This window comes from Coloeus monedula, assembly GCF_965178545.1.
Source record: "Coloeus monedula genome assembly, chromosome: 11".
In the NCBI taxonomy this organism is placed as follows: Eukaryota; Metazoa; Chordata; class Aves; order Passeriformes; family Corvidae; genus Coloeus; species Coloeus monedula.
Window position 1 is genome coordinate 20,037,949 of NC_138791.1, and position 23,676 is coordinate 20,061,624.

Below are 23,676 nucleotides of genomic sequence, written 5' to 3' on the forward strand. Positions count from 1 at the left end.
CCTTTGGGAGGAAAGGTCCTGTTTCATGCACACAACAGCCTTCAGAGAGGGAGGGTGAAGTCTCTCAGAAGTGAGAGCTGAAAGCACACAGTTACTCATGCTGAGGAGTCCGGTTATTGACATGAGCCGGTTTAAAATGATTTTAAAGAAGTATTTCAGGCTTCGAGTGTGTTGAATTTCCCCAGCACTTTGTGCTTGTGTTTGTGCTGGGTTTCCTGCTGGTGGCTGTTGGGAGAGCCCTTGCCAGTGACCCTGGGTTCCCTGTGCTCAGGGGGCACTTGGGGACTGCAGGATTTAGGTGTGTAGATGGCTTTGCTTTTTGGTTTGCAAGAAGTCACTGCTGTTCTCTGTGCCTCCTGCTTTCTCCCCAAGCCCGCAGTGGTCCCGTAGTTCCCAGCAGCACAAACATGAAGTTGTGTTCGTGCCCCAGGTTGGGTGTGGAGGGTGTGCAGGGCTGCTTTGCACAGCCCAGGCCGTGCTTTGGGCAGGTCTGACACCAGCAATGTTTCCAGATGACTTGACAAGACACCGAGTTCTTGGCATAGTGTAAGGTCAGGTTTCAGCCCAGACCAAATTCCTGTGTCTGGGTTATAAACCCCTGAGAGTCATTTGACAGACTCAATTGTGGCAGCACAGAAAGTACAACTAGATTATTTGTTTTAATAACAATTTTGTTTTGAATTGTCTCTTCCATCGAAATGATTCTTGCAGGAGAATTCCTAATACGTGGTTTTATGTGAGCCTGTTGGAGCTCAGAATGAGACCTCTTAGACACAAGTTCTTTAAATGTATGTGCTTTCAAAACAGGTGTTTTTCTTCAACTTGGCTTTAAATAGAATTGGTAGTGTTAGTTATTACTAGTTAGATATATATATTGGTATAAGAATGGTAGTGTTAATTATTTTTAGTATATGTGATACCTCATAAACATGCTTAAAAGAAGGACTTAGGATATGGTTTGGTCAAATTCCATGAGAGGTACTAAAAGTGAAAGGAGTCTGCTTTCAATTAAATCTTCTTTTCTTTAGGAAGCCTCACACTTGACAGTACTGAGCAGCAGCCCGTGAACACTGCTGAGTGTTGGGCACGGGCTTTATGGCTAAAGGTGAATTATCAGCCTGTTGGTTGTGCATAAGTGAGGTGCCAGTGATCAGCTCATGGACTGAAAAGCTTAGGAATAAAGTGCAGTTTTTCTCTACCAGTTCTCTCACTGAAGAGAGCAGAACTCAGTAGTTGTTACCTCAGGTACCTGATTTTTAATGACTGGACCCATCTGTCTTGTTGCCTCAGGGAAAAGTGTGGCTTCAGCATCTGTAAGAAGTGTTTGGCCTTGCATGATATTTAGGCTGAGTTGCCTTGAGTGTTGTTTGCATTCTGCTGTAGCTTTCATAAAAAGCATTAATTATTGTTCCCTGGGAGGGTGGGCAGGCCCTGGCACAGGGTGCCCAGAGCAGCTGGGGCTGCCCCTGGATCCCTGGCAGTGTCCAAGGCCAGGCTGGACATTGGGGCTTGGAGCAGCCTGGGACAGTGGAAGGTGTCCCTGCCCATGGCAGGGGTGGAACTGGGTCACCTTTCAGGTCCCTTCCAGCCCAAACTATTCAGTGATTCAGTAATATTTAATCAGTGATTCTATTTTATTTATTCTATGCTGTTTAAGTTATTCTGTTGTGCTAGTGTTTGAGAAGTACTTTATTCTTTCCACAGTAAGGATGAGCTCTATTACTGGATAATATAATATTATTTCTATTAATACCTAGGAGTATATCAGTATACATACTTCATAGTGTATATATATATAAAGTATACTTTATATGTACTTGTAATGCTTTGTATCTAATGTATAAAGTATACTGTACATATATTTATCCATGCTTTATGCTACACAGGAAATTAAACCATAAACTTCAAGCTCACCTAAATGAAAGCATATTGCTTTCTTCTATTTTGAAGATACCAGCTGAACCTCTTTGCTCGAATGTGCCTTGACCGCCAGTACTTGGCCATCAACGAGATCTCTGGGCAGCTGGACGTGGACCTGATCCTGCGCTGCATGGCCGACGAGAACCTGCCCTACGACCTGCGTGCCTCCTTCTGCCGCCTCATGCTGCACATGCACGTGGACAGGGACCCCCAGGAGCAGGTGACCCCCGTCAAATACGCCCGCCTCTGGTCCGAGATCCCCTCCGAGATCGCCATCGACGAGTGAGTGCTGCGCTGGGGGGGGTGGGGCAGCACCAGCTCGCTCCCAAATTCGTGCGTTGTTTTTATGCAGTTGTTGTTTGTAGATAAATCAAACACTGCGTAATGCGTTCCTGAGAGTTAAATAAGCTCTCTGTGCCGGTGGGGTGAGCTCTGGGTAAGCTCAGGGCTCACCATGGGACCATGGAGTGACCTGGATCTGGGCAGGAGGGAGGGGTTGCATCTCTTCCCCTGGCTCGTTTGGGTAGAGGAGAACCATAGAATTGTTAAGCTGGGAAGAGCCCTTCGAGCTCAAGTCCAACATCCACCACTGAGCCATGTCCCCACATGCCACATCCACAACCCTTCAGGGATGGTGGTTCCAGCACTGCCCTGGGCCCCCTATTCCAGGGTTTAACCACTGTTTCAGTGAAGATATTTTCACTAAAATCTCTCTAAACCTCCCCAGCTTGAGGCCATCTCCTCTGAGTATGGTCCCCTCAGGGCAGGTTGTCCTTATGGGAGCTCACACCACCAGCAGCAACAAGGGGGAAGATGCTTAAACAAGAACATGTTCCTTAACTTGCAGTGGAAAATCCTCTGGCACAGTGCTGAAAAACCTGCACAAAACCATGCTGGAGCAGGCACCTGGTTTCTTGACCACTTGTATTAAGTCTTTATAATTAATAATTTCAAATTGATAGTACTCAACTGTTCAGAGCTCGGTTTTTTCAGTTGGAGAAAATGAACACCTGAAATTGATGCTACGTGTTAGGAATTTAAGTCTTGTCAATGTTAATACTGGTGTTCAGTGGTTTCTTGTTATTTCCCTCCTTGCCAGCCTCGTTTTCTCTGCTGAGAGAGATGCAGTAGATAATAAATCAAATTTAAAGGCCAAAATATAAAACCAAACCGTTTCAGCTCTGGCAGAGGCTCACCAGTGATAAGTGATCAAACAGGAAGCAAAAGTATTTCATGGGAGGTGGTGGGATTGTACTTCTCAAAGTCACTGTGCACATACTGAGAAAAAACCCTAGAATTTATATTAAAAATTAATATCTCCTTTGCATATATATTGGTTTTATTTGGAGGAAAAATACCATCCCCACTCAGCCTCTCCTGGCCACCCGTTCTCCTCAGTGCTGCACATCGCTTGTCATTGTTTCCACTCAAACATTGAGGGTTGCTTTTTCTGGTTTTTGGGACAAAATTATCTTTTTTTTGTTTTCCTCAGACATTTTAAAATAGTACCTAATGAGCATATGGGATAAAACAACAAAAGCCAGGAAATTCTGGTGTCAGTGTCCTGACTCCCTCGTTTGGATAAATTATTTACCAGCCTTTAGCTTTTCTTAGATTTTGACAAACCAATGAAAAATTGTACTGGGGGGAAAAGAGCCCTGTGTATTTGCATGCTAAGTTTTGTTTTGTTTTCTTTTTTGTTTTGTTCTTTTTTTTCCCCTCTTCAGCTATGATAGCAGTGGAACTTCCAAAGATGAAATTAAGGAGAGATTTGCACAAACAATGGAATTTGTAGAGGAATATTTAAGAGATGTGGTGTGTCAGAGGTTCCCTTTCTCTGATAAAGAGAAAAATAAACTCACTTTTGAGGTAGTTATCCAGTTCTGATTTTATCCTTTTCTTTTATGGAATGTTGGTTATTTTTTCACCAGGTAGTTTGGCAAGTAATTAGTGAGTGTAATTAGTGGGTGCTGAGCCTCAGCTGGCTCCTTTTTCCTCGTGCAAGTAACCCCACTGAAGTCTGTGAGTTTGAAATGATGGTTCTTGAAATACAATTCATGAATGTGAGTTTATGTCTGAGGTTTGCAGCAGCCTTGTTTACTCTGTGTGCTCTCAGTGCTATTGCAAAGCCAGGCTTTACTGGAATAAAGATCTCAAAAATTGAACACTGTCTGCAGGCACAGAGAGTCTCCAGAGCTTAAAGTGATGTTCACCAAGAGAAAAAGTGTCCTGTGACTTACTGGCCTGTTAAAATAGTCTGGGCAAATAAAATGTAGCAAATCCGTGCAAAAAAATAACCATTAATTTAAGAAAAGATGTGATACTCTGTAAAAAATGCAGTTGAGGTAATACACTTCATATGAGGGGGGCTACATTAAATATTTGCCCTATATGTGATATTTTTATGTGGATCTTTATGGGGTGGACTTGTGGGGAAACTTTACAACTTGGAAGTTACAAAGCTCAGCTTTATATGCGATATCTTTTTTGTAAGACAATGATAAAAATTCTCTGTGCCTTCCCTCTAGTCTTGCCCTGTCTTACCTGTTTTATGATGAGACAAATACAGTCTGGTTTTGTAGCTATAGCATATCAGTTGCAGAGACAGACATTAACTGCAAGCATTGCAGTATTTGTAGGCAAGTATAAAACTTTCTGACGTGATGTAGGACTAGACAGTCTTGCAGAATTCCCAGATATTATGGTAAAATAATGACCCTCAGCCAGGTTCTTGATCTTGTCACTGTGTTAAGACAACTTGACTGTGATAGCAAAATGTTTAGTATTAATCAGGCTTTTTATTGTTATTTTGGTAGGTTGTTAACTTAGCCAGAAATCTGATATATTTTGGTTTCTACAACTTCTGTGACCTCCTCAGACTAACCAAAATCCTCCTTGCTATATTAGACTGTGTGCACATCACTACCATCTTCCCTATTACCAAGATGGCAAAAGGCGAGGAAAGTAAAGGTAAGGCTGGAAAGTGTAGGACAGAAAGTTCTTGGGTGGTTCTAGTTCATCTCAAAGTGTCAGCGTGGGGTGGAACGATGAAGTCACACAACATCCTGAGCTGGAAGGGACCCACAGGATCACCCAGTGCAGCTCCTGGCCCTGCACAGACACCCCAACACTCCCACCCTGGGCATCCCTGGCAGCGCTGTCCAAACACTCCTGGAGCTCTGGCAGCCTCAGGGCCGTGCCCATTCCCTGGGGAGCCTGGGCAGTGCCCAGCACCCTCTAGGGGGAGAGCCTTTTCCTGATCTCAGCCTGAGCCTGCCCTGACACAGCTCCAGCTGCTCTGTGGGTGCTGTCCCTGCTCACAGAGAGCAGAGATCAAAGCTGCCCCTCGGGAGGAGCTGCAGCCCCTGGGGAGGTCCAACCTCAGTCTCCTCTGCCCCATCTGAACAGACCAAGTGATCTCAGCTGCTCCTCGTATCACTTCTCCTCTAGCCCCTTCCCCATCTTTGTAGCCTGCTTTGGGTGCTCACTAACATCTTTAGATCTTTTAGATTTTGGCCGCCACAACTGCCTCCAGGACTGGCGGTGAGGCCGCCCCAGTGTGGAGCAGATTGGGACAGTTCCCTCCCTCTTTCCCTCCCTGGCCAGTGATGCAGTGCTTGGAAATCTCCTTTCTGTCCATGGCCTGGTTGTAAAGCTGAGTAGTGCCTGTGATGGGAGAGGGAGAGGGCAGGGGGCTTCTCCAAGTACTGCAGTGCTTCTGTTGGCTCCCCCTGTCCCCAGGGTGTGGATGTGTAGTGTTGAGACAGTTCCTCTCTGTAGGATGTGGCCAGCCCGTGCCCTGTTAACTCAGTCCCATTCCAGCACCCTAACCCTGGCTGTTTCCTCTCTGAAGGGAGCAATGTGATGAGGTCAATCCACGGCGTGGGGGAGCTGATGACCCAGGTGGTGCTCAGGGGCGGGGGGTTCCTGCCCATGACACCGCTGGCAGCTGCCCCCGAGGGGAACGTCAAGCAGAGCGAGCCGGAGAAGGAGGACATCCTGGTCATGGACACCAAGCTCAAGATCATCGAGATACTCCAGGTACCAGCAGTGCAGATTGATGCAGCATTTTGTGCTGTCTCCAAGCATTAATTGTGTCCTGCTGCCTTTTCATGTGTTTCTCACTCTCAAACTGGGAAAGCATTGCAAGGGTGACCTTGTCAGGCACTTGATTCCCAACTTGTTCATGACAATATCGTGCCACTACTGAAAGAATTTACCAGAAAAGAGCTTGCAGGAGACATTTGCGTATTTAGCAGTGATTTGTGAGTATCTGACTTGAAGCAGAGCTGTCCTTTCCCCCACTATTGTCTTACTAGGCTCTGTGAGTCTGCAGGGCCATCTGAAGTGCCCCAAAGAATGAGGAGATCTCAAGACTCCTCTTTGCAGAGCCATCAGCCTGACATGTATTTTCAGTGTGCACAGCCAGCCTCTCTCTCTTCCATACCTGTCTGGTTTTCTCACTTGCTCACCCCAAAGTCTTTGGGACACACACGTTTTTTCCTAATTACTGACTCAGAATTATTATGCTGAAATGCATCTTCCCCCTCTGGGTGTAGGAGTCCTTCTTCTGCTCAGTAGGTTCACCAGCGAGGTCCTGGGGGTCAGAATGCTGCCAGAGCCTGGTGGGCGAAGGCAGGAGAGCAGCAGGAGAGCCATGGTGTTCCTTCCCTGTGCCCCATGGGAGGCTGTGCCCTTCCCTCGGCAGCAGATGCAGCACAGGGGAGGCTCCATTCCTTCCTTGCACCATTGCTAATTTTAGTTCAAGCCAGAGCTTCTCTCATGGCCTGGCATGTGCAGGGGGATATTTCAGTGTGCCAGGATTCCCTGTTACCAGGGGCTATTCAAACTGGCATTAAGCATTTTCCCTGAAAGCTGCAAAGTGTTCTTGGCATTGTAGCTCCTTACGAGGAAGACCATGGAGAAGGTGGTCTCTGCTAGGCTGGAGGTTTCTCTGGCAGCAGCTGGTCCAGCCCAGCTGAGGTGGTAACTTGCATGGCACAGCCTGGCTCCTGGCAGCTCGTGTCCTGCTCCTGTGTCCCCATGCCATGGGAGAACAGAAGCACGTGCTCAGGAGGGAGCTGGAAATGCTGCTTTCCCTTCCTGGGGGATGGGGTGAGGATGCCAGCATCACACAGTAATGAGGCACCAAAACTCTGCCAACATTTTTTGCTTGTAAGTATTATGTATGGTGTATCATGCTCGTTGAAATCCCTGGAAAATATTACTGAATTCTGGGGATTCTTAAGGCAACATTTGTGCATCTTAGAAAGATGGAATCCCAGAATGGTTTGGATTGGAAAGGACCTTAAAGCCCACCCAGTGCCATCCCTGCCATAGCAGGGCCACCTTCCACTGTCCCAGGTTGCTCCAAGCCCCAATGTCCAGCCTGGTCTTGGGCACTGCCAGGGATCCAGGGGCAGCCCCAGCTGCTCTGGGCACCCTGTGCCAGGGCCTGGCACCCTGGGTAACTTTTCCAAGTTAAATCCACATCTCTACTCAGTTGATGTTGCACGTTGGTAGCTCTGCTTTGTGTGAGGTGTAGATGTGCTGGAAATACACAAATTATTTCAACATTTTTCCTACTTCTGTCATCAGTTTATTCTGAATGTGCGGTTGGACTACAGGATCTCCTGCCTGCTTTGTATATTTAAACACGAATTTGATGAAAGCAATGCCCAGATGTCTGAATCCCCCACTGGAAGCAGTAGTCAAGAAATGCCAGCTAATGTACCAGGTGGGTTATTTTGCAAGGAAGGAGGTTGTGTGGCTTAGGGAAGTCTCTGGAATCTTCAAGGGGCTAATGGGATGATTGTTTCAGGTCCCAGCTTGCCATTTGAAATGTTTTTAGGCCAGAAAAACATCTTTAATGCCCCTCTCTGACCTCATGTGTTTGTCTTGTTTATTTTCCCAGGAGCCCTGGACTTTGAACATATTGAAGAACAAGCTGAGGGGATCTTTGGTGGAAGGAAAGTATCTCTTCACAGGTGCTAATCGAGGGGGAGTCCCCAGGCTGGAGGGCTCCCAAGGAGTGGGGTCTCCAGTTCAAAGTGAGGTGGGGACTGGGAAAAGCTTGGAAACAGCTGCTACAGTTACCCAGGCTTCATTTTTCTAAAATGGCTTTGATGCAGCTCAAAGTAGTGTCCATTTGGATCAAAAACCACAGACAAGGTTCTTCAGCCAGAAGGATCATCAGGGGAGGGCCCCGTGGTGTGGGTGAAAGCCAAGGCGCAGGTTTAGTGCATCTCAGCTCAATGCTGCAATAAAATCTCAGTACAATTTCCCTCCTTATTTAAAAGTAAGAAAAAAGGTTTTCTGCCACTGCCAAGTGGACTCAGAACCTGCTGGGGCACTCAGTCTAATGTGCTGGTTAACTCCTGCTGTGTTTCCAGTGAGGAGAACACCCCTCTGGATTTGGATGATCACGGGGGCAGGACTTTTCTCCGGGTTCTGCTGCATTTAACGATGCACGATTACCCTCCCCTGGTGTCTGGGGCACTGCAGCTGCTCTTCAGGCACTTCAGCCAGAGACAAGAAGTCCTTCAGGCTTTCAAGCAGGTATGTGTGTGTTTGGAGAGAGTTATTCCTCATCTGAATGTATTTATGGCAGCTGAGCCCAGCCCTGAGTGCAACTTAATGTCTTGCCTCTCTGTAAGGTTCAACTGCTTGTTACCAGCCAAGATGTTGACAACTACAAGCAGATCAAACAAGATTTGGACCAGCTGAGGTCAATAGTAGAGAAATCTGAGCTCTGGGTGTACAAAGGCCAAGGTCCTGATGAGGCCATGGACAGTGTGCCAGGTGAAAACGAGCACAAGAAGAAAGAGGTAATTGGGTTGTGTTTGTGTGGATTTGGGTGGGTGTTTGGAGGGTGTAGCTGCTTTCAGAACTGTGACAAGGCCCATCTTCCCAGCACACTGCTTAGGTGAGGTTCTCTCTACTGCATTCAGGTTGAGGCAGGAATTAGAGGAGAACTTGAGCCAGGTGATGCCCAGTAGCAGCCACTGAGGTGTCGCCTTTAGGGTCTAACAGGCTGGTTTGGGTTTGCTCTGGCTCCCCAGCTGTGTCCTTTCAGTACTGACCGATGGCATGGGATTTGTGCAGACAAAAGTACCTCGAGTAAGGTAAGGGCAGAGCTGTGAACTGCTCAGGTGGTGCATTTTGAGTCATGGCACTGGATTAAATGACAGCAGAGAACTGTGCTTTATCTGTACCTGGTTAACGTAGGATTTCCACAACATGCACATCTGGCTTAGAACTCCTTGAGCATCTTCACTTCCATATAATTTGCAGTCAATAGGAAAGACTGGATGAGGGGATGCAAGAAGCAGCCCCTGCTTTAGGAACATTTATTGTCAGAAGTAAATACGAGTAATGTACTTGTTGCTTTTCTTGTACACACTGCTGTAAGGAATCTCTTGGTTTTTGTGCAGTGACAGTTTAATAACAACAGAGAGGGAGAGAAAGTAAGGGGCTTTTTTGAGGGGAGACTTGATTAGAGACAGAATGTGACAGGCAAAGGACAGGAGGTTGCTGTCTCTGAAATCATCCCACCCTCACCTTATTTTGTGTTCTAGAGGTCAATGTGACTTGACAGGATAATTGTATGTATTTTTCTGAGGCTGTCAGAGAGCTGGAGGATGACAGTCCTTCCCAGGAGGAGAGCGGGCGCTATCCTAGAACGGTAATTTTAGCCTTCATGTAGACAGTAGTATAAGCTACTAATAAATTGTCTGATTTTATCCTCAGGAAGGTCACAGCAAGTCTCAAAAGCCTGAAAGTACTAGCAGCTACAACTACCGGGTAGTAAAAGAGGTAAAACTTTGCTTCTTGATAGTTCACTGGAAGTGTAAATGAGTAACAGAGCTCTGGAGAGCTGCAGTCAGAGGGAGGCACCCAGGAAAGTCTGAGTCACTCTGCCATTGTGGAAACTATTTGCTGAGTAATAACAAATCCCAACTTGAATGAGAAGCCAGGACAGAATAAGCACAACGTGTGTATTTTCCTTAGGAATGGATTAGTGAGAAATGTGACTTTGCTGCTGTTTCAATGGTAACACAATGTTTTTATTGTTAAGGACTGCAAAGGCAGTAAGCAAGGGGAGAAGCCATTTAATTTGCCCTGTCCTGAGTACCTTGCACTCAAACCCACTGTGTTGTTGAAATTTAATGTAGAAAATACCAGATCAAGAACATGCTGTGGTGCTGGTGTGGTGTGAGCTGGAGGTGTGTCTGTGGCTTTGCTGTGGAGCCTGATGTTGGGTTCACTTGACATGGCTGAGTTCTGCAGGAGCGTAGAATCTCAGAATTGTAGAGTATCCTGAGGTGGAAGGGACCCACAAGGATCATCCAAGTCCAGCAGCCCTAGTCAGATGCCACGGATGGAGCCTGGGCCACTGGAGGTGCTGCCTGGAGCCGCTCTGCTCCGTGCAGATGAGTTGGTCCCTGGTGCTGTTCTGGGACCTGGCGTTCTCTGGAAGAAAAGCCAGAGTTGGGGCTCTAAGGCCAGTCTCTCCTGCAGATCCTGCTGCGGCTCAGCAAGCTCTGCGTGCAGGAGGGGGCCTCGGTGAGGAAGAGCAGGAAGCAGCAGCAGCGACTCCTGAGGAATATGGGAGCCCACGCTGTGGTGCTGGAGCTGCTGCAGATCCCTTACGAGAAGGTGAGGCTTTGTGTCGAGTTGACAGGCTTTTCATACCTCTTCTGAGTCTTCCTGAACCTCTTCCCTGTACACTGGATGCACAGAGGCCGGTTTGTGTAGCCTCACAGTCTGTAAAATAGCCACACTCAGAAATAATGAGCTCAGACAAACTCTGTTTATTTGAAGTCTTTGAATATACAGGTCTGTACTCTTGCCTGAAGAAATATTCCTGCATCATAGTTGAGAATTAAGGCTCAACTCTGAGCTTTTCATGGGTGGGAGGTGCTGCCTTGAGGTTAAGCAAGGTGGAAGAAAGCCCCTTGTCACTGCTGTGAGGCAGCTGTGTGACCACCCTGGGACCACCGAGGGAAGGGAGGGGGCCTGGTCCCCTGGGGATTTATCAGCAGTAGATACAGACCCTCCCCCCAGTTGGTAGAGCCCTAAACTCCCCCTGAGAAGTGAATAAATACCAACTGGGTCTCCAGCTGAGGTCTACTGCTCCTAATTAGCCATATCAGTGCCAACACTTGCCAGCTGTGCAGGTTGGAGCCCACTGGGCCTGGGTTGTGCCTGGTGAGCCTCCAGAGCACCAGGTTGTGCTGACACAGCACACCCCGAGGCCATCAGCTTGGCTACTCATTAGTCACAGGTGACAGGTATTTATCAGTGCAGAGCTGAGGCACCTCTTCACATTTTCCTGGTCACTCTGCTGTCCTCTGTTCCAAACTCGACAGGTTTCTGAGGACCAGTAATTCTACACAGTAGCTTTGATTAATGTTAATTCTTGTGGTTTCTTGCATCACATTTTGCTAAAAAATCCGCAGCAAAAACACCCTTCAGCACCTTCTCATCACCTTTCTGTCCCCTGCGTGTGAATGCGCATCGGACAGGCCGTGTGGAAGGGGTTTCACCCTTGGAAATACGTGAAATTCCTTAAAAATAAAAACAGACAGTAATTTTCCAAAGTGCAGCTTCTGCCATCAGCGGGTTGGGAATCCACACTGACGTCAGAGGAAGGGCACCAGTTCCTCAGCAGTGCTTGGAAGGCTGCAAGGAGTGTGGAGGTTCCAGTAAACACAGATTGGGCTGAGCTGGTGCAACAGCAACTTTCCATCGCTGCCTTGCCATGAGCTTTCCCGGTCCGTGGCTGCCGGAAGGCGCTGCAGTGGAACGTGGCAGCTTTCCTGGGTAGCCCCGAGGTGATGATGTGTGGTTTGGCCAGCGGGCTGGGATGTTCAGAAGCGTAGAAGTGACTAAAGCACGTTGCTGGCGGGCCTGGCTGTGGAATAGGCACTTTTAGAGAATAAACTACTGTAATTTCTATTACGGGCTTTATTTTTGACGCTCTTTGGAAGCGTGGAGCTGGCCCAGCTCATCCCAAACGTCTGTGAACTGGGTGGAGGTTTATTTTCCTTCGGGGTGTGAGGGACGTGACAGTTCCCTTGCTGGAGCTGTGGCTCATCCTGTGCTCACCTCAGCGTGAACCTTTGGATTCCTTTTAACCCCCTCTTCTTTGTCGTGCAATCCCAGGCCGAAGACACAAGGATGCAGGAGATAATGAAGCTTGCACACGAGTTTCTGCAGAACTTCTGTGCTGGGAACCAACAGAACCAGGCCTTGCTGCACAAGCACATAAACCTGTTCCTTAACCCAGGGGTAAGAATAACCTCAGGCCATGATTTATTTTTTCATTCTAGCGAGAGAAGGGACTGGATTGTCCTTGGTGAGGCCTCTGGGGCTGTTCTGTTGCAAGATTGGTTGAAGAGGTCACATTTTGTTTTCATTCTAAAGCCTCAAAAGTTGGCGAGATGTTTGTTTAGGGCTGTTCCAGTGCAGAAAGTTCAAGAGGCTGAAGTGGAGTGAAAAATAGGCTGAGCTAGGAGCAGTGGTGTTGAAAGCTGAGGTCCTCAGCGAAGTTCCCTCCAGCCCTGCGCCTGCAGGAGTGTTGGCTTTACCCTGACCTCAGTGGGGTTGCGGTGGGTTGTCAATTTTCTGATTTTTCCCTTCCTTTCATCCCCTCTGTCAGATCCTGGAAGCAGTGACAATGCAGCACATTTTCATGAACAACTTCCAGCTCTGCAGCGAGATCAACGAGCGCGTGGTGCAGCACTTCGTCCACTGCATCGAGACGCACGGCAGGAACGTTCAGTACATCAAGTTCCTGCAGACCATCGTCAAGGCAGAGGGGAAATTCATTAAGAAATGCCAAGATATGGTAATGGCTGAGGTGAGAGCTGCAGAGATTTGCAGGGTCTGAACAGAAGTTTGCACATAGCAGTTGGTGAACATGACAAATTGATCCTCTCGCTTCGGGGACTGCCAAGAAGCTGACAGCTCTCACCGTGCAAAAAGAGCATTGCAGCTCCCAGGAAGCTCAGGCTTTTTGTGACCAAAAGCTCTCTGAGCTCTTGACTCACAGGTGTAACGAGGGGTTGGTTATTAATGGCAGGAGTTACTTCCCAGGCCTGTACGCAGCAGCGTGTAGGTGGGGTTATGAAGCAAGGGGGCCTTTCTCTAGAAAAATTGGCTTGAAGAGAAGTAGTTTAATGTGAAGATCACTAAAACAAAAGGAGAATTTCACCATGATAGCATTTTGATGGGATTTTTTTCATGAAATCATAGAACCACCGTAGAATTACCTCCCACTGTCCCAGGCTGCTCCAAGCTCCGTCCAGCCTGGCCTTGGGCACTTCCAGGGATGGGGCAGCCCCAGCTTCTCTGGGCACCCAGTCCAGGCCCTCACCACCCATATTTTTCCTGCTATCTGAACCTACTCTCAATTTGAAGCCATTCCCCCTTGTCCTGTCTCTACAAGCCCTTGCAAATAGTCCTAGCAAGATGTGCTTATCCAGCTGTTCAGGTGCTGAAGGGGGAAAAGATGAGGATTGGCTTTAGGTGTGTGGGTGATGAGAAATTGGGGTGTCGGGATAAAAGGGAGAGGTAAGAAGGGTGAATGAATGCCTTTAAGTGGGACATTGGATGGGATCTGTTTGGCAGATTTGCACATCTGATGGGATGTTTTGGCCTCCTCAGCAGGGGGAGCCCCAGGATCAGATTTGTCAAATCTGGCTTTTGAGCGTCAGTCCTGATAGATGGACCGAAAATTTTCCATATTTTGTTGTTCAGCTCAAAGCCAGCTCCATGAGCTTCTCAACGTGTATTTGAGTGTGAAATGCTCAGCAAGGGGCTTCCCCGGGGTCAGCAGCTGCCCTGGGGGTTTTCTTCTGCATTTTATCCTGCTGTTTTTCCTAAGCCCTGCAGGAGGACAGCCCTGGCTCCCTCCAGCTGTGTGTTCAGCAGTGCCCAGTCTGGACCAGGGCTCTGTTTGCTCGATCTCCTTCCCTTTCTGGAGTTCCAGGAGGTCTGAGCTGCTCTGAAATCATGTCCAGTCAGGTGTCAAATGTGAGGCTGATGGAAATCTTCAGTGTGTGACTTAACATGTCACTCCCTGGCCTTGGAAAACAGCTGGTGCTTGTTGGGAAGGGCGGAAGGAGTGAGCCCTGCAGTCCTCCCATCCACTGTGCCCCGGGCAGCTCTCCACCAGCACAGGGCTGGCCACAGCTGCGTTAGAAAGTCACCCGAGGTGACATACGTGAAATGGAAAGGCACAATGGAAAGCCACAAACTTCCTGGCACAGCTTCTGGCTAAGCAGGCAGCTGGACTGGCTTTGAACTTCTTCAGCAGTTCAGAAGTGGTCAGTTAATTCTCCAGGAGGAAATGTCCTGTGTCTGTGAGGGCAGCCCAGGAGCAGTGCCCAGCTGCCCTGAGGGGCTGAGGAGCAGCAGTGGGGCTGTGCAGAGGGACAGCCCCCAAAGAGGGGGACGCTGTGGGGGGACCCCAGGCTTTGCTCTGCTGATGGAATGTTGTCCTTGCCCTGTAGCTGGTGAACGCAGGGGAAGATGTGCTGGTGTTCTACAACGACAGAGCCTCCTTCCAGACCCTGGTGCAGATGATGAGGTCGGAGAGGGACCGGATGGATGAGAACAGCCCCCTGATGTACCACATCCACTTGGTAGAGCTGCTGGCCGTGTGCACAGAGGGCAAAAACGTCTACACAGAAATCAAGTGCAACTCCCTCCTCCCTCTGGATGACATTGTTAGGGTGGTGACCCACGAGGATTGCATTCCTGAGGTGAGGGCTGGTGGGAGAACTGGGCTGTTCCTATTTGAAATGTGCTGGGTTTGGGTGAGAGAGGATTGGTATTGCTGAGTCTGGCCTGGGAAGGGGGGTGGTGCAGGTGGGCAGTGAGCTGGGAAACTGGAGGAGTCCTTCCCTGCTGCTGCTGCTGGCACCCCCAGTCAACCTGGACAGTCAAGTTAAATCCTTTTATACTTACCCCTTACCCTGAAAGTGGGAATGTGATGCTGTACTTAGTTATTTTATAGGGTTCTTGAGGCAGAGAGGTTTATGGATGTGCTGCTAACCTTGAACAGATGGTTCTGCAGAACTGGAAATTATTATTATGCTGACGTTTTGTCTGCAGTAATCCTGGTGGTTTTTTATTGGATGGTGTCTTGCTATTCATGGCATTAAATTTCACCAGTGTTTAAGTAAAAGGAAGAAGTAGAATTCCAAATTATTTATGTAGCAGTTTTAATGTGGCTTTGTTTGTTCATGCCACGATTCAGGTTTTTATTCTTTATTAATTATTTTTTCCACTTTTAGGTCAAAATAGCATACATCAACTTCTTGAATCACTGCTATGTGGACACAGAAGTAGAAATGAAAGAGATTTACACCAGTAATCACATGTGGAAGCTGTTTGAGAACTTCCTGGTTGACATCTGTCGGGTAATGTATCTGCATCAAGGAACTGAATTCAGAAAGCTTAAAAACCTCTTTAATCCAGAACAGTAAGGATAAGACATGCCAGTGCATCAAGGCAATAAGTACCCTGACTACTCTGTTCCTGCAAATATGTGCCTCCTTTTCCTTATGCCTGTGGATTTCATTAGTCATATTCCATGGAACACATTAATATTTTCCTTTTTAAAAGAAAAAAAACAAGCCCAAACCAAAGCTCAGTGAAGCTCCACACCCTGCTCCTTTGTCCAGTGCCTTTTCTGTCCTGCCACCTGGCCTGCTTTTTCTGGCCAGGATCACTGAGCTCCTTCCTGAGCAGCACTCAGCGTTTTTTGGCAGGTCAGGACAGATTGTTTTCCAGGCTTGCCGTTTATTTGGCCATATGGCTTTTTGCCTGGGATTCCAAGTATTTCCCCATACGAAAGCATTACACCTCAGTCCTCCCTATCCTCCTCTTGCTTTCCTCCAAGACACTGTGGTTTTTTCCCCCCTCCCCCCAGCCGTGCTCTGTGCCAGCACATCAAACCAGGAACAGCTCTGGCTTTGCTCTGGCACGTGCTGGAAATGCAGAGCCCCAGTGCCGTCGGTGTCATTGAAGTGCTGGGACCAGGACAAGGTGAAATGAGGAGCTTCAGCCTCACTCAGCTGCCTTGGTGAGCTGCTCCTGACCCTGCTCTGGTTTGTGCTGCAGGCCTGCAACAACACCAGCGACAGGAAGCACGCGGACTCCATCCTGGAGAAGTACGTGACCGAGATCGTCATGAGCATCGTCACCACCTTCTTCAGCTCGCCCTTCTCTGACCAGAGCACCACCCTGCAGGTGGGGACATGCACAGACACACAGCAGGGAAAGCACTGCCAAGGCAGTTGTGTTCATTCTGCTTCGGTGCCATCTACCAGTGCCAAGGAAACACACCTTGTAATGGGGGAGCAAATACGTCGCTGCTCTTGGTGACCAGAGCAGTCTTTCTGCTGTAGAAATGGAAAGATTTGTAGATCACAGTACAAATGTTCTTCTAGAAAAGCTCAGGTGTCACATTAATTCATCAGTGGATTCAACTCTGTGCTACCACCAAGGTCTTTTGGAGAAGAGTTCTTGTGTGTCATAGAATCCCAGAATGGTTTGGGTTGGATGGGACCTTAAAGCCCATCTCATCCAAGCCCGTGCCATGGGCATCACAGAGGGAGCAAGGGTGATTGATTAATGAAAGCATATTTTATAGAATGATTCTAGTTTCCCTTTAAAAAAAAGAAAGGATTCAGAACAAAAATCCAGAAGCTCTCATGCGTCTCACTGAGCAGGTTTTTGCCTTGTTCAAAAGTTGGGGAAATGTGAAGGAGGAGCTTGGAACACTTGTGAAGGGGAGAAGGCAGAGATGTGTACAGCAGAACAGCAGTGTCAGGATGCACCCTAATATCTGTGTTTGCACAGAGATAACACAGTTCTTTATTAATAAGTAACTTCTGGGAGGGTGTGGTGGAGCAGTCAGGTGCCTGGCAGCTCTGGCAGGAGGTTGAGAGGGGCAGTTGTTGAAACTTGATGCAACCTGGTGGTGCCAAAGGCAGATGTTTGCAGTGCAATCTCCAGGTCTCAAAGCTCATCCAGTCCTACCCCTGTCTCTGACCTCACGTGAGTCTGAGCAGTGCAGCAGCTGATTTGCTCCTCAGGTGACATCAGCTGCTATTGCTCATCACCTTCTGTGCTCATCAAAGAAGTGAGAAATGGAGACTGTGGCCTTGTCCCCAGGGCTCTGCCCTCCCCTCTGTGCCATGTACCTGGGCTGCCTCGCTCAGGGTTGTTATCTCTGAGATGCAGCACTTGAGCACACATCTTGCCATCCTATTTTAGCCATCTGTTAATGTTATATCAGCAGTTTTTCTTTAGTTTCTCAATCTCCCCCTCTGTCTAGCAGGATGAAGTCACTTGGTTCACCTCTTTTCCCATCTCAGTTGATAGATCTGCCTTGTCCTAGATTCATCTTTACATCTCCAAGTTAAAAGCAGTTTCTCTCCCTTTTCCTGCCTGTCAATACTCTTGTCTATACCCAGGGATTCTCCCCCTGAGGAGCACAGCCTGTGGGACCCCCTGCCTGCTGTCCATCCCTGCTCCAGGTGGGATTTCCTCCCCTCTGAGGTGCTGCAGGTGGGCTGATGTCTGTAGGTGAGGGATGTGGCCGCTCTGCTCTGGGTTCAGTCCCTCCCTGCCCTTCCTGCTGCACCTCGTGCTCCTGTCCCTTCCCCTGCCAGCCTCCTCTTGCCTCCTGCTCCTTCATGTCAGGGCTTGTGTGACTGAAACTGTTCCTTCCCTGAGTCAGGCCCAGCCTTGCTGGTTCAGGGAACACCTTGTCCATCTATCATGTGGCTCAGATTGTATAAAATTAGGAGGACACGAATCTCTTGGCAAAGGACAGCTGCCCGCAGCTCCTCTTTAACAAACATTGTTCATCCTGTTTGCCTCCCAAGGCTGCTGCTGCCCAGGGTTTCCCTTCCCAAGTGCAGTTGGAGACACGAGAGACATGGAGTAAATTTCCTGTTTGATTTATTGACCTTGTTTAAGCAAGTGAAACATCTTAAAGGCTTTTTAAGACCAAAAAAAGATCTTTAGACATGAACCGAAAGGAATGTGTGGGTGGTTTAAATCCAAACATGCAGGTATTTTCAGGGCCCTGGGTGAATGCTGCTGTTTGCCATGGTTTTGGTGTTTGGCTTACTTCCAGAAAGGATAATGGCTATTTGCCTCCTAGCAGTTCTGGGGGCTTGCATTTTGGTTCTCCTCTTGTGCATTTTATTTAATTGATATAATAGATTTAATTAGCTAATAGGTTTGGCTTTTTACTCTAACTACACTCTTTTCTTGCAAACAGGCTTTACTGTTGGCCAGCATAAATGAGGTATTCTTTCCCTGGTTCCTAAGTCCTGTGGTGTTTGCACTGTGGTGTAGTTCTCTTAGCTGATAGAAGCATTCTATAGCTTGTGGGCACAGGGACAGGGGGTGTTCCCTCTCAGTCTGAAATATTTAAAATACTCTTTCCTCTACAGGTAAAATACTTTGTTCTGCTAAGTAATCACTGTACAGAGCCAAATGGAGTTTTGGTCACTATTGTTGGGCAGCTGCAAAGGTGAAGGAACTCATGGACATGGGTGTGTTGGAGCAGCTCACCTGTCTGTAGTGGAAGATCACCTTGTGAAATTCAGGGGTGAAAACCACACCTGGGTTTTGGCTGATCTGCAGCAGCTGCAGTGTTTGCCACCAGCCACTGCCTGTGTTCCAAATAACACACAGCTGGTTTCTCAGTGAATTAGATACCAGCTAATAATGCTTGGAATTATGAGTTTTCAACTCTGGAGCTGTGCTGTCACACAGCCAAGTCCCATTTACCTGCGGCCTCTTGAGTCAGCTGCTGGTCCACACTAAAAGAGGAATCTGTGTGCCAGGGTTGCTGATAGCTCTGATTAAACAGATGAAGGTGACTGCTTATTTCCTTTGCTTAGTCAAGCCTCAATTGCCACAGCTTTCTGCTGCAGAAGCTCCTGTTTCATGTTTCCCTTCCAGCGCTGGTTCCCACCCTTCCCATCCAGTTGCTGATCCTGTGGTAGATAGCCCAGCTACCACAGGGAGTTGCCCAACAAGTGCTGCAGACCAGTTAGAAGTGACTGGAGAGTGCTGCTGAGCTGGGGCTGGGGTTAGCTCAGAGTGAGGGCTGTGACTGTGCTGTGCTTGCGTTGCAGACTCGGCAGCCCGTGTTCGTGCAGCTGCTGCAGGGGGTGTTCAGGGTGTACCACTGCACCTGGCTCATGCCCAGCCAGAAGGCCTCCGTGGAGAGCTGCATCCGGGTGCTCTCAGATGTAGGTAAGGAGTGGGTGTGAGCAGAGCTGCCTGCTCAGACATGGCCATCCAGGACTTGCTGCTTATGTGTCATCCTGCCACAGGGACGGTGCGGTTTGCGTCCTGCAGGTGCCACTTGGGGATTACTCATAAGCCAGGGTTGTGCTGATGGATCATCATGGTTGAGCAGTGGGTGTTGTCACTGTCACCTGAAGTGCTTTCTCTCTGCAGTCTCCCTGTAGTCCTCCTGCAGGTGATCTGCAGCAGGAAGATATTTTTCATGGAAGCATTGAGGTTGGAAAAGCCCTCCAGGATCATCGAGTCCTGGCTGTGCCCAATCCCCGCCTTGTCCCCAGCCCAGAGCACTGAGTGCCACATCCAGACTTTCCATGGACACCTCCAGGGGTGGGGACTCCACCACCTCCCTGGGCCGTTCCAGTGCCTGACCACCTGTTCCATGAAGAAACTCCTGATGTCCAACCTGACCCTCCCCTGGTGCATCTGGGAGTCCCACTCCTGCCCATAAATTTGCTCCACCTTCAGTGTCTGCAAGAGTAGCTTGCACTGGATGTGGGGTGAGGTTCTGGTTTTGTGTCCAATTGTGCCAGCACGAGTTGTTGGGGGTGTGTGTTTAGGGACAGATTCCTACTCCCACACTTCAAAAACAGTGACAGCTCTGAGGTGTGGAAGCCTCTAAACGTAGTCCTGCCCAGGCCTGACCCTGCATGGGGACTGAGCACTGCCCTGTTTAGAATACACTCAGAGAGTTATGGAATGGTTAAGGTTGGAAAAGATCTCTTAAGGTCATCAAGTCCAACCATCAGCCCAGCACCACCACCGTGGTCACCAGTAAACCATGTCCTCAAGTGCCACAGCCACAGGATTTTTTTTGACCACCTGCCTGGGCAGCCCCTTCTAATGCTTTACAACCCTTTCTGTGAAAAAAAAAATTCCTAATGTCCAATCTAAACTTTCCCTGGTGCAACTAGAGGCTGTTTCCTCTCATGCTGTGAAGGAGAGTTTGTAGAAGGAAGGAATTGCATAGACCTTTGTCTTGTTTTTTGTGTTGGTTCATGGGCTCTGGGCTCAATTCCCGCTGATTTTGCTTGTTGCAGCAAAAAGCCGAGCAATTGCAATTCCCGTGGACTTGGACAGTCAGGTGAACAACCTGTTCCTGAAATCCCACAACATCGTGCAGAAGACTGCCATGAACTGGCGGATGACTGCGCGGAACGCCGCCCGCAGGGACTCGGTGCTCGCCGCCTCCAGGGACTACAGGAACATCATCGAGAGGTTACAGGTGACTGCACAGCTCCCAGGTCTCACCTGACCAAACCCTGAGGTCTTTAAACTTATTCAGGCAGGACACACCTGGTTGTCCTGACCCTCTGCTGCCGTTTGTAAAATGACTTCACCCATAGATGTGTGTGTTGTTCATGTTAGTTTAAACCTGGCTGTGGTTGTTTCCTAGGACATAGTGTCAGCCTTGGAGGATCGCCTGCGCCCTCTGGTCCAGGCAGAGCTGTCAGTGCTGGTGGATGTGCTCCACAGGCCTGAGCTGCTCTTTCCAGAGAACACGGATGCCAGGAGGAAATGTGAAAGTGGAGGTTTCATTTGCAAGTAAGTTGTCTTAGAAGTCTGGCTTGTTTTGCTTTTTCCCAATCTTCCCATGCCCTGTGGAATGGAACCCTCCTGCTGAGCTTGGTAAATACTTGATATCCTCTAAAATACCTGTAAAAATCAGTATTTTGTGATATGGTCAAGGCAGTTTCTCCTTGGGGGGGGGTGGGGGTAAACCTGCTTGTGGGAATGGGGAAAGACTGGTTGATATGTTCTCCCAGCTAATGCTTAAAAATCCGTTAGCTGCAGGATATAAATGTCCTGAGCAGTTGTATAAATGAATTAAGTTTTGAGCTGATCCCAGTTATTGATACCTGCCTTCAGCCCAGTCATGTTTGTGAGGGTGAACACATGAGGATCAGTTGTTGTCACGGGCATCAGCACAGTTAGAGAGGAGGAAGGGGAAAGATTACAGGGTCATGTAGAGGGCAATTCAGAGCAGATCCAGCTTCTCCCATCACCTCCTGGAGGGGTGGGCTCTCTACAGAGGTTATGGAAGCTGGGCACTGAGGTTGTCCCAAGAGCTGGGTGGGATGGATTTCAGGTTGCACCATCCAGGACTCTCAGTGTGGTTTTTAACCAAGTGGAATAAATTTCTTACTGTTAAGTGGTCATTCTGGGGGACCATCAGGTCCTGGATCCCACTGATTCCTTGCTGCCTGCAGCCAGAGGGAGTTTTTGGCTCTTTTCCTGCCCAGGGACTGCAGGTTCCTCCACAGCTTCCCCTGGTAGCTGTCGATTGTTGCTCTGGAGAGAACGTTCCAAAATGGTTGTGTAAGAGTGTGATGACAAAGCTTGTTTGCAACAAAAGCCAATGAAGATAACCACGTGTATCTTAACCCATTTTTAGAATATTTGCACTAACCTGATTGATGGCTTTTTTCAGGTTAATTAAGCACACAAAACAGCTGCTGGAGGAGAATGAGGAGAAACTGTGCATTAAGGTATTACAGACGCTCAGGGAAATGATGACCAAAGATAGAGGCTATGGAGAAAAGGTAAGGTACAGTCCATCATCCTGTTAAACACTGTCTTTATTCAGTAAAGGAAAATAAAACTCCTGCTTTTTCAAGGTGTTTTGTATGTGTAAGCACTTCTAGGCTGGAGCAGGAACAAAACATTTTTAGTCAACTAATACCTTTGAAATCACATTTGAAGTTAAGCTTATTTCTGTTGCTTTTCTACTTGAGACTGGCAAGTTTAAGTCTAATCCCTGCAGCTGCTGGCACTCTAAAATATCAATTTGTTACCTTTTTATGAAGGCTATAACCTCTTTATCTGCTTCCTGGGTCTAGGTGACTCTTCACCAGGTCATGTAACCTTGCAACAAGAGGGTATTTTGTAGTTAATTGGAATTTGTGTACAACTGAGTGATCTTGTTGTGATTTATAGATGGAAACACTCTGTACACCTACCCATGGTTCTTCTTTCCCTTTCCTACATACAACTCTTGACTGGTTGAGAAGAATGTTCTTCTGTAGGTACAGACCTATTCTTTATTTACATCAGGAGGGTGTGTATGCACCCATATGCTTGTGTTCCTAGAAATGGCTACAGTCAGCTGAGACTGGGATTTGGGGATTCTCCTGGAATTCTAATCAGCTGAGGTTCTTCCCATGTCACCCAGTGGGTACAGAGGAACACCCCCTCCAGTGAAGGTGTTGGGGAGCAGGAGCTGGGGCTGGGGGAAGCTGTGATGTGGAAGGGCTCTCACTGCCACGGGAGGCTGTGCCCAGCAGCAGGTGGTGTCTCAGTCTGGTTCTCCCCCACAGCTGGGTTTGGAGCTGTTGCCTCGTGCTCAATTCACAGCAAAAAGGGCAAAAACTTCAGTGTTTCATAACAGCAGTATTCATGTGTAGCAGCTGCCAGGGAGGGAGATGCTCCACAGGCAGAGGAACCTGGAGCATCGTGGCCAGCTGGGAATGTCCCCAGGAGATAGGAGCAGGACATAGTGCCCAGGCTCTGGGGAGGGAATAGTGGGAGCCTGGCACATGTGGGTGTGCATGTGCACGTGTGGGCTGCTCCCAGCACGCCCAGGGAGCACAGGCAGTGCCAGGGAGCAGGAGACTCCCAGGAAAATGCCCGAAGGGTAGGGATGGCCAGGGGTGTGCTGCCTGCCCTGCCAGGAACACTCTTCCCACGTGCTGCCAGGCACAGCCCAACTCCCGGCTCCGGCTCTGCTCCTGCCTGGGGCCTTCTCATTGTGCAGCAGCAGTGGTTTTGAGGAAGCCCACTGGCTGGAGGGAATTCCCTAGCCAGCTGCAGGAAAGCAGCACATCCCTGTGGGATGGGGAGGGAGCAGGCTCATAGGGAAGGGCACAGCTGCAGGTGTCAGCTTGGAGCACATCGTCCTTCTCTGCTCAAGTGGCCGAATCCTGTGCTGGGGCATCACCTCGTGTCCTCTCCTCAAGGTCCCTTCGCTGAGACATCCCACCTGGCAGGGGCTGGCTGTGGCCTGCAGAAGTCAGTCTGCTCCTGGGAATGGGATTGGTGATCCTCTAACGAGGGCTGGTACTTCCTGATGTTCAGCACTGGGGGTGTAACAGGTTCACCACAGATCACATTTCACAGTTCTTTAGCAGCTCAGTGTTCCCTCTCCTGTTAAAACAGCTAGGAGCCACTGTCCGAGGTCACCTTAAGTAATAAAAGCAGTGGGCGATGCATACTGTATATATTATACACCAGTGAGACCCAAGTCAAGGCTTTGAGGGTTTTCCTTAAATGCTGTTGGCCACTGAGAGATTTTCCAAAATGGAAGTCAATTTCTAGGAGTTTCTTAGACTTTATTCAGCTAACTTGGATGAAGCAGTATTTCTAGAAGCTGCAGTTAACATACCTTGCACCATTCAGACCATGGAGAACCCCACA

The 23,676-nt window shown here is 48.5% G+C and overlaps 1 protein-coding gene across 1 annotated transcript in view; it reads left to right on the forward strand.

Moving 5' to 3' along the window:
- ITPR1 (inositol 1,4,5-trisphosphate receptor type 1) overlaps positions 1 to 23,676 on the forward strand; it is a 159,998-nt gene that overhangs the window by 64,957 nt on the left and 71,365 nt on the right. Inside the window, exons 20-38 of the mRNA XM_082288495.1 lie at positions 1,951 to 2,202; positions 3,648 to 3,789; positions 4,737 to 4,890; positions 5,774 to 5,961; positions 7,519 to 7,657; positions 7,835 to 7,893; positions 8,317 to 8,478; positions 8,577 to 8,747; positions 9,670 to 9,735; positions 10,441 to 10,578; positions 12,088 to 12,213; positions 12,584 to 12,784; positions 14,439 to 14,690; positions 15,225 to 15,350; positions 16,054 to 16,182; positions 19,092 to 19,212; positions 20,304 to 20,488; positions 20,660 to 20,808; positions 21,695 to 21,806. Coding sequence (XP_082144621.1) covers positions 1,951 to 2,202; positions 3,648 to 3,789; positions 4,737 to 4,890; positions 5,774 to 5,961; positions 7,519 to 7,657; positions 7,835 to 7,893; positions 8,317 to 8,478; positions 8,577 to 8,747; positions 9,670 to 9,735; positions 10,441 to 10,578; positions 12,088 to 12,213; positions 12,584 to 12,784; positions 14,439 to 14,690; positions 15,225 to 15,350; positions 16,054 to 16,182; positions 19,092 to 19,212; positions 20,304 to 20,488; positions 20,660 to 20,808; positions 21,695 to 21,806 — 2,872 coding nt within the window. The remainder of the gene's footprint in view (positions 1 to 1,950; positions 2,203 to 3,647; positions 3,790 to 4,736; positions 4,891 to 5,773; positions 5,962 to 7,518; positions 7,658 to 7,834; positions 7,894 to 8,316; positions 8,479 to 8,576; positions 8,748 to 9,669; positions 9,736 to 10,440; positions 10,579 to 12,087; positions 12,214 to 12,583; positions 12,785 to 14,438; positions 14,691 to 15,224; positions 15,351 to 16,053; positions 16,183 to 19,091; positions 19,213 to 20,303; positions 20,489 to 20,659; positions 20,809 to 21,694; positions 21,807 to 23,676) is intronic.